The sequence below is a fragment of the Diceros bicornis genome, chromosome X, assembly GCF_020826845.1.
Source record: "Diceros bicornis minor isolate mBicDic1 chromosome X, mDicBic1.mat.cur, whole genome shotgun sequence".
NCBI lineage: Eukaryota > Metazoa > Chordata > Mammalia > Perissodactyla > Rhinocerotidae > Diceros > Diceros bicornis.
In genome coordinates this window covers 31,249,334-31,262,782 of record NC_080781.1, presented here as the reverse complement: position 1 = coordinate 31,262,782, position 13,449 = coordinate 31,249,334, and the positions used below count along the sequence as shown (strand labels likewise).

The 13,449-nt window shown below is 35.0% G+C and overlaps 1 protein-coding gene across 1 annotated transcript in view; it reads right to left on the bottom strand.

The window, feature by feature from the left end:
• The window catches only part of CFAP47 (cilia and flagella associated protein 47), a 533,305-nt gene that overhangs the window by 294,102 nt on the left and 225,754 nt on the right, over positions 1 to 13,449 (bottom strand). The window contains exons 34-35 of the mRNA XM_058535621.1: positions 773 to 870; positions 369 to 485 (exon numbers count right to left, since the gene is read on the bottom strand). Coding sequence (XP_058391604.1) covers positions 369 to 485; positions 773 to 870 — 215 coding nt within the window. The remainder of the gene's footprint in view (positions 1 to 368; positions 486 to 772; positions 871 to 13,449) is intronic.

Genomic DNA, 13,449 nt, shown 5'->3' with positions numbered 1-13,449 from the left:
TATATTAAATCATCACATTGTACAAACTAAATATATACAATTTTTTTTAATTTTTTTTTAAATTTTTTATTTATTTATTTTTTCCCCCAAAGCCCCGGTAGATAGTTGTATGTCATAGCTGCACATCCTTCTAGTTGCTGTATGTGGGACACGGCCTCAGCATGGCCGGAGAAGCGGTGCGTCAGTGCGTGCCCGGGATCCGAACCCGGGCCGCCAGCAGCGGAGCGCCCGCACTTAACCGGTAAGCCACGGGGCCGGCCCTAAATATATACAATTTTTATTTGCCAATAATACCTAATATAGCTGGAAAAAAATAAGAAAAGAAAAAAACCCATAAAATATAGAATGTGTGATATAAAGGCACCCACCTCTATGTCCATGTCAAAGCCAATTTCACGAAAAACATTCACAATAATCAGGCAATTGTGTAGATACTGTTCACAACTTTTTGGTTGTGTATACATATTTACAAAATGAGTCTCAATCTGGAAAAGACAACAATCAAACCCGTTAGTAATGGAATAAAAATTACTGCTTTTTAACTCTTCTCCGTAGTTCAACAAAGAATCATTTAAATATTAACATTTGTCAGTAGTAGATTATTGCAATCAAAATATAAGAATAAACAAAAAGGGAATGCTAGCCATGCAGATTCAGATGTGACTTAAAATTAAAACATTTAAAAGAATCAGTTTGCAGAAAATACTTCGAATTTTAATTACTAAATTCTTTAAAATATTAGAAGACCATTCTGCATAAAAATCACTCTTACCAAAAACGGGCAATAGGCTCCCAATTGTGTTGCAAAAACAAGGCCATCCAAAAGGTCTTTGTCAAAATTTACTATCCATCTCTCAGAGGGAATAATACCTGTTCCAAAAAAGAGAGAGAGTAAATATAGTTTTACTTTTCTAAAAAGATATCTTATGGAAATTTGAGCAACAGTCAAAGAAAATTTTGCCTTTGGAAAAGAAAAAACATTGTTTTGGAAATAAAAACAAAATTTAAACCTCAGAAGCTTAATACCATGAAATACATCTGTAAGGTTTTATAAACAACTGCAAGCTGTCTCCTTTGTTTCTATTTGAACCACTTTGAAGAATATACTACCATGTAGTAATGGAAGAAAAATCCAGATTTCAAAATTCAGTTGAGTACCTTGGAGTTCAAACGTCTCATTAATGATCATCAACATAGGTAAGGGGGCTCAGAAGGCATGGGGTTTCTTGTAACTCTAAAGTTTTAGTGCCAGTTTCCCTATTTCTTGCAGAAATTCCTCCCTGTGTAGGGTAAATATGTGAAAGGAGTTGGAGATCAATGGCTTAAAGAAACCAGAATTGACCTATAAAAGATAACACAAGATGGAGGAGTAATAAAAGGAATTCTCAGTTACAGAAATGACTACCACACTGAGACTGGAACAAAAAGTGAAAGTATCTGGCTATTTAGTAAATATCTGAAAGACTGTCCTATATTGGGGGGAAGGGAAAGTGATTTCAATATTGGAAATTATTGCTATGTTGAATGTGACAATTCCTTTTTTAAAAAGTTTCCAAAAGGGCCTAGATTCTTAATGGTTTGAGATGATTTCTTATCTGAAAACAAGGGGAAAAACTGATGATCTTCATAAGTCCCCATAAATCCCTTGATTCCCATTTTCTGTGAAGAAGAAACAATCACGGGATATGATCATGACGTATATTAACTTCACAAACCAGGACTGCTTTACATCTGGAACTGGAAGACTTAATTTTCTCTGGAACCACAGATGTCCTGGATACTTCACAGCAACAGTGTCTGGTACTTTTTCATCTGAGATGCTACAACACTGAACATTTCTATAGGATTTCTACAGCATATTATTGCAAAATCAGTCTGGCAAACAAAGAGCACTAGGAATTTTAAACTAATACATAGCAAACAACATTCTGCACTATATTTTTCAAAGTATTTTTTCCTGATAGAAATCTATAAATAACTGTCTATCTGATTTAAGATGCGATACAATCAAAGTAATGATTTTAAAATGCACATTTCTAGTTGGCTGAATGTGCTTCTCTTAATGTGTATTTGCCACCCATGGCTTTTAATAAACGCAAAGGTTTCACTTTTGTAGTCAATATTCATTTTTCTATGAACTAGAAGCAATTCTAACTTTAATCTGAAAAAGGCAATTTTACTAGCCTTTTAAGTTGATAGTGAATCAGTCAGTTAGCAGGAGATACAGACCGTGTCCTATAAATATCCCATCCTCATCTTGTACCGGCATTAGAGAAGGGATAGCAATTTCCCTGAATGAATTTAACATCTTATTGAGGAAAGATCACACCAATAATAGGAAAACGACTAATGAAAAATCTCCTAACTAGAGGCTAATGAACAGATAACAATATAGCAAAAACTAAGTGTTCTACTGTTACTTTCAACTCCTCCAAATGCAATCCAGCACCACAGGATTCATTATGACCTTCTCCCTTTCCTTATTTCTAACTTCTTTCTTAAACAGTTAAAAATCTGACTCTCATTATCTACAATGCATTTACTTATTCGTTCAACCCTACTATACATATAAAATACTTTGAGTTGCAAACCCATACCCATGTAAGAAAGTAGAGGGATGTGTATGTACAGTTCTTTTTGTCTTTAGTTCTATAGTGTGCACTCATGATACTGTTTTCAAAAGGTAAAGTCAGCTCCTTTCTTCTCTGCTACATTCAGTGAGTGAGATTGTCAAACACTTGTAATGCAGTTAGATTCATTTATCACAGTCTGCATTCCATCCTGGATTACTTCCATGTCTCAGTTGATTAAAAAAAATACATAGATACACTAACATTCACCTTTGTGGTGTACACTTCTAGGATTTTGAGACATACATCATCATGTATTTACCACCACATTTCCATACAGAAAAGTTTCATCAGCCTCAAAATTCCCATGTGCATTTTAAAGTCAACTTATTGATATATACCAAAAAAAAGTGTAGTGGGATTTTCTTTGGAGTTACATTAAATTTGTAGATGAATTTGACATCTTAAGAATGTTTAGTCTTCCAACACCATGCGCATGGTATATTTCTCTATTTATTTACTTCTCTTTGATTTCCTTCATCAGTGTTTTGTAGTCTTCAGCACATATATCACGCACATATTTTGTTAGGTTTATACTTAAGCATTTTATTCTATGGTGCTATGGTAAATTATATATATTTTTATAATTTCAAATTCCATTGTTTACTGCCATTATATAGAAATAGAATTTATTTGTATATTGATCATACAACCCACAACCTTGATAAACTCATATACTAGTTCTAGAAGCTTTTTTGTAGGTTCTTTAGGATTTTCTACTTAACAGTCATGTCAAATTTCAGCTCCTTTCCTAGGAGTAAGGGGTAGTTTATTTTATTTTTTTTTTGGTGAGGAAGATCAGCCCTGAGCTAATATCCAATGCCAATCCTCCTCTTTTTTGCTGAGGAAGACTGGCCCTGCGCTAACATCCGTGCCCATCCTCCTCCACTCTACATGGGATGCTGCCACAGCATGGCCTGACAATCGGTGCGTTAGTGCACGCACAGGATCCGAACCGGTGAACCCCGGGCCGCCGAAGCGGAGTGCGCGCACCCAACTGCTGCACTACCGGGCCAGCCCTATTTATTCATTTTTAAAGTTTCTTTTTGCAGCTGCAAGGAGTTTTCACCAGGGCCCTAAGGATGATAGTATGTGTTGTCCTTCTTCCCACAGATTAAAGCTTTTGTTCTAGAGGGAATACAGGAGTCTGTGCAAATTGCTTGCCCCTTCCCCAGGTCTGCACTATAGGCGGCATATTCTCCAGACTCACTCCGGTCATTTCTGTGAGCAACCAGTGAGGTTTGTGGAGTAAAAACCCACAAGAGGATGCAGACTCCCCTATAACTGTGACCCCTAGAGACTTCATGCTCTCTCACTAGTGTAGACTTGGCCTCTACCAATTCACCAACCAGCCTAATTCAACTCTTCTTATCAGTGTCCAACTGTCTCTACCACAAGTAGACAATTGCTATCATCCCATTTCTTCCCGTAAGCACCTATTCCTCCTTGGACTTTGGAACACTTTGTTGCCCTACAGCCTCAGCTTCCTACGGGAGCTTAAAAAAATTGAGAATTTGCTGTTTGTATGGCTTTTGCTGCCGTTGTTATTTTAAGGGTGGGAGCAAAGCTCTTTCCAGTCCTCTACCTCTGAGTGGAAACCAGTGGCACCTATTTTTGCTCAAATCATCACAACTTTGGAACTGCTTTGATATTACTTGTCAAACACCAGTTGGCAAGGGCTGTTGCTGCTTAAACATGGCTCTCAGTGTGAACAGGATGGCAATAATTCTCCAGAACAATGTTGGGAATAGCTAAGAACCAAAATTCAAAGCTCTTCTCTAATCTCTGATCCTACGCCTGTATCCTGTCATTCATACACAAGGCTGTGGCCTACCCCCACCACAGTCTACCACAGCCTTAGGTATGCCAAGGATTTTCTCTGTTTTTATGCTAATTCCTTTGATCTAGGCTATTCTCTCTTCTATACTCCCTCTAAGATTCTGCTACCCAAAGTGTGCTATGTGAATCAGCAGCACCTTCATCAACCGGAAGCTTGTTGGAAATTCAGAATTCCAGGCCCCACACAACACCTACTAAAACATACAAACCAGTTTAACAGAATATCCAAGTGATTTATATTCACACTGCTGTCTGAGAAGTCTTGGTCTAGGGTTGTTTTTAAGAGAGAACCAGTAGTCTAATCTAGTCCTCATTTGCCAGGAGCCAGAAAATTCAAGTGACATTCCACAGATTTAAAAAATAATTTTTTTTTTGGTAAGGAAAATCAGCCCTGAGCCAACATCCATGCCAGTTCTCCTTTTTTTTTTTTTTTTTTTTGCTGAGGAAGACTGGCCCTGAACTAACATCCATGCCCATCTTCCTCCATTTTATGTGGGATGCTGCCACAGCATAGCCTGACACGCGGTGCATCAGTGTGCGCCCAGGATCCGAACCCGGGCCGCCAGTAGCGGATTGTGCATACTTACCTGCTACTCCACGGGGCCGGCCCCGATTTTTAAAAATTTTAATTTGGAAGTTATATTTTTATCTGTTTTTATATCACTTCAAATATTCATAAATATTAAAATATGAATAAAAATGCTGGTCCTAAATAGTATTATGAATTAGAGATATGGCTGTTAAACATAAAACTGAATCATTTTATGCATTGAAGAAATAAATGCCTTCACCTTTTTTATTAATTTCATAATTGCTATATAAATTATATTTTAGATTATAATACATTTTTATAACAGCTTTGTTAATATATAATTAACATGTCATAAATTCTGTCCAATCCATTCTTCCTTATTATTTTCACAGAGTTGTGCAATCAACACCACTATCTAATTTTAGAATATTTTTATCAACACATAAGGAAATGCTAGACTCATTAGTTGCCACTCCCCATTTCCCTCTTCTCCCATCCCCTGGAAAAACTAACCTACTTTCTACCACTATGGATTTACCTATTCTAATCATGTGGTAGAAATGGAATCATAAAGTATGTGTTCTTTTGTATTCTGGCTTCTTTCACTTAGCATAATGTTTTCAAGGTTAAAGGCTGTAGTATGTGCCAGTGCTTCATTCCTTTTTATGGCTGAATACTATTCCACTTTATGAATATACCACAGTTTATTTATCCATTCATCAGTTTATGGGCATTTGGGTTGGTTCCACTTTTTGGCTATTATAAATAACACTGTTATGAACATTTATATAGCAGTTTTTGTGTAAACATGTTTTCAATTAATCATCTTGAGTAATAAACCAATGAGTGGAATTGCTGGACCATGTTGTTAATCTATTTTAAACATTTTGAGAAATTGCTAAACTGTTTTCCAAAATGGTTGTACCATTTTACAATCTCTTTAGCAATGTACGAGGTTTTAATTTCTATAAATCCTTGCCAATATTTTTCACAGCCTGTCTTTCTTTCCTTTGTTTTAGTCATCCAAGTTGGTGTCAGGTGCTATCTCATTGTGGTTTGGTTTTGCATTTTCCTAATGACTAATTACATGGAGCATCTTTTCATGTGCTCATTGGCCATTTGTTTATCTTCTAATTTTTAGAAATGCCTATTCAAATCCTTTGCCCAATTTTTAATTGGGTTATTTGCTTTTTTATTGTTGAATTATAAGTTTTTTAAATATATTCTTGGTACAAGTCTCTTGCTAGATATGTGATTTTGCTGTTGCTATGTCCTTTGAAGTGTTCATTTTTTTCCCTTTTTATTCTACTTACATGGTATATCACATTGAATGGTATTTATATGTTAAACCCATCTTGCATTCCTGGGATAAATCTCATCTGGTAATTTTGCTTAATTCTTTTTAAATGTTGCTACATTCTGTTTGCTAGTATTTTTGTGCCCATATTAAAACAGATAACACAGTACATTTTTAATTTTTTTTTTAAACACTTTGGAAATGCAATGTAGTATATGTTTTAATGCAGAAATCATCTTGCTTCTAAAGGTAGTTGAATTATGAAGATATGTGAACTCTAAATAATTATAAGATCAGTTACATATAATAAATATAAGATTAGCCACATGAGATTGAGGTAATGCATATAATACTTAGTAGAACTTCCATATAAGTGCATAATTAAACTGGAAAGAAAGTAAAGAATCTTCTGTACCGAGGTGATAATTACTATGGAGAAAGATTGATTAAAAAAACAAGAGGTGGGGCCGGCTGGGTGGCACAAGTGGTTAAGTGCACGAGCTCCACTGCAGCGGCTGGGGGTTCGCCGGTTCAGATCCCAGGTGTGCACCGACACACCGCTTGTTAAACCGTGCTGTGGCGGTGTCCCATATAAAGGAGAGGAAGATGGGCACGGATGTTAGCCCAGGGCCAGTCTTCCTCAGCAAAAAAGAGGAGGATTGGTGTTGGATGTTAGCTCAAGGCTGGTCTTCCTCACACAAAAAATAAATAAATAAATAAAAATTAAAAAAAATAATGAAGAAGGTGTAAGAAAACAATATTGAAAATAAAAAAGAAAATAATTACAGCAATTACATATAAGAGAACACATACAATTATTAATGAATAATATTATGCTAATATATTTTTAAAATTTAGATGATATTCATTAATTTCATAAAATGTGTTACAAAATCTCACTCATTGGAAAATGGAAAATAAGAATAATCTTATAACAATTAAAGAATTGATTTAGTTATTTAAAATCATCCCACAAAAATGAAATAATATGTCCAGATGGCTTTACCAGTAAATTCTACAAAATTTAAGAAAAGCAATTTCACTCTTATAGAAACTCTTTCAAAGTCTACAAAAGAGGGAATGTTTTCCAAATAATTGCTGAGGTTTGCATAAAATTATAACAACTAAAAAGTACAGAAAATAGTTACATATTATCACTCATGTAAACTGAAGCAAAAAATTAAAATATTAGTAACTAATTCTAGCAAGGTATTAAAAAAAGATAAGCTATCACCGCAAAATTGAATTTGTGCCAGGACTATAAGGAGAAGGTATAAATTCCAGAACATAATGAACATAATCTGCAAAATAATCCTATAATAAATATCATAGTTACTGATGAAATGTTGAATGTACTCTGTGTAAGATTAAGTAAGAAAAAGAGTAGGTATAATACAACGTTATCTATGTTAATAGGTTAGAAAAAGTCTCTTCGTATTTCAGTTTCAACCAATATCTTAGACTTCAAAAGGAGTACAAAAAAATACTATATATGTCAAATTTACAAAGGAAATGTTTTAGAAAAGGTTTCATATTCTCACCCAGTTTGAGAATATAAAAAAGACTAAAGCCAAAAAAAAGCAGTTCACTTATAGGGGAAGAGTCATCAGGCTGATCTCAGCTTTTCAAAGCTGTTTTACAGGCATAACACAACGCAGTACTATCCATAGAGTTCAGAGAAAAATGAAGAGTGAGTCCCAAATTTGATTCCCAGCCAAGATGTGATTCACATATAAATAAAATGAAGATATTTACAGAGAATTCAGAGATGAGACCTTTGAAATGCTAGTTAGAAAAACAAAATAATTATGAAGCCCAGCCATCCGATAGCGGAATGAAAAATAATTAAAAATGGAGACATAAATGTAGGTAAAACGACACATAGTTGAACACTAACAGAATAGAATATGAGTATTATATAGGCATAATAAACCTAACAAAATGAGACAATATAGGCATAATAAACGTAAGTGCCCATCAAGGGACGAATGGATAAAGAAGATGTGGTATATATACACAATGGAACACTACTCAGCCATAAGAAACAATGAAATCCAGCCATTTGTGACAACATGGATGGACATTGAGGGTATTATGCAAAGTGAAATAAGTCAGAGGGAGAAGGTCAAATACCGTATGATTTCCTTCATTAAGTAGTAGATAATAACAACAATAAACAAACACATAGAGACAGAGATTGGATTGGTGGTTACCAGAGGGGAAGGGGGGAGGGAGGAGGGCGAAAGGGATAATTCGGCACATGTGTGTGGTGATGGGTTGTAATTAGTATTTGGGTGGTGAACATTATGTAATCTATGCAGAAATAGAAGTATAATGATGTACACCTGACATTTATACAATGTTATAAACCAATGTTGCAGCAATAAACAAAAAATTAAAAAAAAAAAACTAACAAAATAATGACACTGAGTCAGGAAGGTGAGAGGAAATGAGAGTAATAATGACCTCACATCTGTCATAGCAATGACTGTCAATGCTGTGTAAATTCAAAACAAGTAGTAACAAACAAAACCAAGAAAACCTTATAACTCATAATGTTAGTCATAAATTTCTTCTTTTAAATTTGTGCCATATTTTAGGAAATATTATGTCTTGTGGTGGACAAATATTTATCATGTATGGTATCTCTGCACTATTTAATCTTATTCCCTATTTCTATATTTGCACACATTAGAGTTTTTAACTTTCACTGTGCATTAGAACCACATAAAGAGGTTTTTTAAAGCTACACATATACAGACAACACCCCAAAGATTCTGTTTCCATTGGCCAGGGGTAGGGCATCAGTATTTTTTTTTTTAATTCCCCAGGTGATTTCAATGGGCGTCCAGATTTAAAAAACCACTGCTGTGGATGAAAAAGGAAATGAGACATCTCTCTGGATATCAGAAAAGAATTCAAAAAATTGCAAAAATCTAACTTAAAGAAAAATTAATATTTTGAAGAAACAGCATCACACACTGATACTTAACATGAGCCCTGGAGTCAAACTGCTTGGATTAAAATCCCAGCCACACACACCCTTTCCTAGGAAAATAAATTAACCTCTCTGCTTTAGTTTTTCTGTTAAGTAATAGTAATAATAGTTACCCAATCATGTTGTTTGTTTTAAGAATTAAATAAACATATGTAAAATTCTTAGTCCTTTAATTGGCATGCCACAAATGTTGGCAATTATTATTATTAATCATGGTTTTGTTGAATGTCCAATTATAACTGTGGTCTACTATATTGAAGAGAAGATGGTAACTGAATCTAGTTTTCATTTTGTCCTATTCTAGACATGCTTTCCTTTCACAAGGCTGAAAATTCCTTACTAGTTATTTTATAAATAGTCCTGGGTCTCCTTCCCTTCAAAGAACTGAATAATATTTGTGAATCTTTTTTGAGCATTTTGAAAGAAAGCTAAATATTAGAAGAATTCATATATGATGCCTAATATTTAGGCCTGTCAGGTCACTATAACATTACAGCTAAAACTATGAAATTTTAGATAATACATAAAAAGATAAGAACTTTCCAAAAATGAATTATCTACATAGTAACTCTGAACATTATGGGATATGATGCTGGCTGTCTGTCTCATTCCTTAACTTCCTGTTTCCAGTGATATCAGAAGCACCGATACTTCCTGGACCATTAGAAATGGTGACAGTTTGCCCTGATGATGGGCGTAGGAACAGAAGAGGACTGAATGGGATGTCACTGGAGTGGAAATGTTGATAAAATGGTTGATGAATTGATGTACATTTACTTATGTACTTGTTCCATACTTTAAAAATGCTAAATCATACGTGTATATGTGTGTATGTATATGTATACACACATATATATAATGTTTAGGATTCTATTTCTTAAACTATTTTTTCAGTTCAGTGAGCAATTAAGGGTTCCAACCACAAAGATAATAGGGTTTTAATTAATCAACTTGTGAAGATGTGAGTGATAAGAAAAAATTCTCACCTGCCACTCAGGAGACTAGACTCATTTCAAAGGCTCATACAGCTGACTTCCTTCTTCCTACTAGAATATAACTAATACGATGAAAGGAATTTGGGCTATTTTGTTCTCTGCTGCATCTCTAATCCCTAGAACAGTGTTGGGCATATAAATTGGTGCTTAATAAATATTTGTTAAACAAATGATATTTTTTGTGGCTTCTGTTCTTGTTAGAATTTTAAAAAATCATTTATACCAGGGCCTGCCCGGTGGCGCAAGCGGTTAAATGCGCATGCTCTGCTGCGGCGGCCCGGGGTTCGCCGGTTCGGATCCCGGGTGCATACTGACGCACCACTTCTCAAGCCATGCTGTGGCGGCATCCCATATAAAGTGGAGACAGATGGGCATGGATGTTAGCCCAGGGCCAGTCTTCCTCAGCAAAAAAGAGGAGGATTGGCAGATGTTAGCTCAGGGCTGATCTTCCTCACATACACAAAAAAATAATAACTTATAACAAACTCAGACAAAGATTAACTTATTTTTTCTTCAAGTTATTTTACACTCTTTGTTTTTATACTGAATACTTTTCCATACATTTAGAATTCATTTTTGGTATATGGGATATAGTATAGAGTTAACTTTACCTCAATTACAAAGTGTTAGCCAACTGACCTAGCACTATTTACCAAATGAACTAATATTTATTATGGACTTTTAAATGTCACATTCATCATACTAAATTCTATTATATACTTCCATTGTTCTGAGTTCCCTATTATGTTCAATACAATTGTGAATATTCCTATGATTCTTTTTAATATTTTAATATTAAATGATATTAACATTTAATATTTTTCTTTGTAATATATTTTCTTTAACTTTTTCCCTGTATTACTTTTTTCCAAACTTTATTATTACAATGCCAATCCTGGAAACCTAGCAAATGAATAAAGCATCTAATTTTAGAAAAACATGATGGTAGAAAGGAGTAAGAGGATCTCATATTATTACATATTAAAGTATAATAAAAAGAAAAAGTTAAAGAAAAAATATTATAAACTGAAAATACTGAATGTGCAACACCATTAGTCACTAAGGAAATGCAATTCACACCCAAATAAAATACCACTTCATACACACCTAATGACTATAGTCAAAAAGACAGACAGTCACAAGTGTTGGTGAGGATATGCAGAAATTGGAACCTTCATACATTGATGGCAGGAAAGGAAAATGGTGTAGCCACTTTAAAAAACTATTGGAAATGTCTCAAGATGTTATCAAATGATCCAGAGATTCCACTCCTATGTAACACTCAAGTAAAATGAAAACATATGCCCACAAATATTTTCACATGAATGTTCATAGTAGCATTATTTATAAAAGCCAAAAACTGGAAACCACTCAACTATCCATCAAATGATAAATGGATAAATAAAAAGTGGCATAGCCATACAGTGGAATGTTATTTTTCAATGTATGAATCTTGAATAAGTTAAAAAAATAGTCTCCAAGATATTATATGATTCCATTTATATGAAATATCCAAAATAGGCAAATCAATAGAGACACAACGTAGATTAGTATTTTCCTGGTGCTGGGGGAGAGAGAAGTAACTGCTAATAGGTACACCGTGTAACCATTAGGGAATGATGAAAATGTTGTAAAATTAGATTGTGATGATGGTTGCACAATTCTATCAACATGTTGAAAACCACTAAATCATATACTTTAATTGGAAGAATTTTATGGTATTGGAATTACATCTCAATAAACTATTAAAAATACACTTATCATACGACTCAGCAATTTCACTCCTAGGTATTTACCTCAGAGAAATGGAAACATATGTCTATAAAAGACTCGTATATAAATGTACATAGAGGCTTTATTCATAATAGCCACAAAACGGAAACAACACAAACGCTGCCTATCATTCAGTTAAGGGATAAAGAAATTATAGACTATACATAATAAATTCAAGAACATTCACCGAAGTCAACAAATTCAAGACCAACAACTCTCCTCTCTTCAAAAGGAAAAAAAAAGTTTTCTCTGTGCTTTAGTCTATCAACCTTTTTATATTTTTAAGGAACTTGACACTGATTTCATGGTTCCTGACCTTTAAGACCTCATTCAATATTGCATCAGTCAATACTGACTCAACATTGAGTCAGACCAGTTACCTGATTACATTCTCTACTGCCACAACGGGAAAGAGGTAAGCTATTAGCAGACAGATTTTAATACTGATTATTTAAAGTTAGTAAATGTTAGGGGATAATGGTTGTTAACTGTTGCTCTTAAAAATATATGCTCTTGGGGCTGGCCCGGTGGCGTAGCAGTTAAGTGCCCGCGCTCCGCTGCAGTGGCCTGGGGTTCAGAACCCAGACGCGCACCTCACCGCTTGTCAGGCCATGCTGTGGCGGCGTCCATATAAAGTAGAGGAAGATGGGCACAGATGTTAGCTCAGGGCCAGTCTTCTTCAGCAAAAAGAGGAGGATTGGCAGATGTTAGCTCAGGGCCGATCTTCCTCACCAATAAATAAATAAATACATACATACATAAATAAATAAATAAAAATATATGTTCTCATCTATTTACAAATGTAAAATGATTCTGAGACCAATTCCCACCTGTCTGAGTGGGGGGGGGGTTCCCCCCACACCACCAGGCAATGCTCAGGACACCTTACTGGTGTGTCAATTCAACTCAATTCTGACACTATCTACCTGGAGATAGCATTAGATTCTACACATGAAAGGCTCAGTCCAAGGACCCCCTCTCTGCACTTCAGATGGCAATAGCAAGGCCAGGTTGTTACCTGTACTTCTGAATGATTGGCTATAAATCAGAGGGTCCCATGACCTCCTCCCCCTTCAGATTTGAGTAATTAACTAGAGGGAATCACAGAACTCAGGGAAACATTTCATTACATTTACTACTTTATTATAAAAAGATATGATATAAGATACAGATGAATATCCAGATGGAAGAGATGCATAAGGCAAAGTATGTGGGAAGGGGCATGGAGCTTCCATGCCCTCTCCAGGCACGCCACTCTCCCCACATCTCCAGGTGTTCATCAACCTAGAAGCTCTCAGAAACCTGTCATTTTGAGTTTTTATGGAGGCTTCTTTATGTAGGCATGACTAATTAAATCCTTAGCCATTGGTGAGCAATTCAACCTC